The sequence below is a fragment of the Gekko japonicus genome, unplaced genomic scaffold (assembly GCF_001447785.1).
Source record: "Gekko japonicus isolate JY-2015 unplaced genomic scaffold, Gekko_japonicus_V1.1 scaffold69464, whole genome shotgun sequence".
In the NCBI taxonomy this organism is placed as follows: domain Eukaryota; kingdom Metazoa; phylum Chordata; class Lepidosauria; order Squamata; family Gekkonidae; genus Gekko; species Gekko japonicus.
Window position 1 is genome coordinate 1 of NW_015239389.1, and position 631 is coordinate 631.

Genomic DNA, 631 nt, shown 5'->3' on the forward strand with positions numbered 1-631 from the left:
GAAGCGGTGCACCACAGAGAGCCCAATCAGGGGCACGTAGAAGGCCAGGACCACACACACATGGGCCACGCAGGTCCCAGATGCTCTGAGGCGCTCTGGCCTCGAGGCCAACTGCAGGACTGTCTTCAGGATCAACACGTAGGTCATGAAGATGAGCAGGGAATCCAGGCCCATCACCGCGAGGATGGCTGTCAGCCCATAGACAACGCTTGGCATTCTGTCGCCACAACCCAGGTGCATGACATCTTGGTGGACACAGTAGGAATGCGTGAGGGTGTTGGAGCCACAAAACGGCAGGCGGTTGATGAGCAAAGGGAAAGGAAGGAAGAAGAGGGCTCCTCTCACTACCGCCACTAGTCCAATCTTTGCCGTCCTTGAGTTGGTGAGGATGGCGGAGTGCTGGAGAGGGTGGCAAATGGCCACGTACCGGTCCACAGCCATGGCCAGGAGGATGGTGGACTCGACTCCTGACAGGGAGTGGATGAGGAACATCTGGACAAGGCAGGCTTCGTAGCCAATCTCCCTGGCACCAAACCAAAAGAAGGAAAGGATCTTGGGCACGGTACAGGTAGACAGCGCCAAGTCCGCTGCTGCCAGCATGCAGAGGAAGAAGTACATGGGGACATGGAGG

At 57.7% G+C, this 631-nt stretch overlaps 1 protein-coding gene across 1 annotated transcript; it reads right to left on the reverse strand.

Moving 5' to 3' along the window:
• Positions 1 to 3: 3 nt before the first annotated feature.
• On the reverse strand, positions 4 to 627 carry LOC107125419 (olfactory receptor 51E2-like; the record flags this gene model as incomplete). Its single annotated transcript, XM_015428843.1, has 1 exon — positions 4 to 627. A coding segment is annotated over one exon (624 nt), but the record flags the coding sequence as incomplete, so codon positions are not given.
• Positions 628 to 631: the final 4 nt, after the last annotated feature.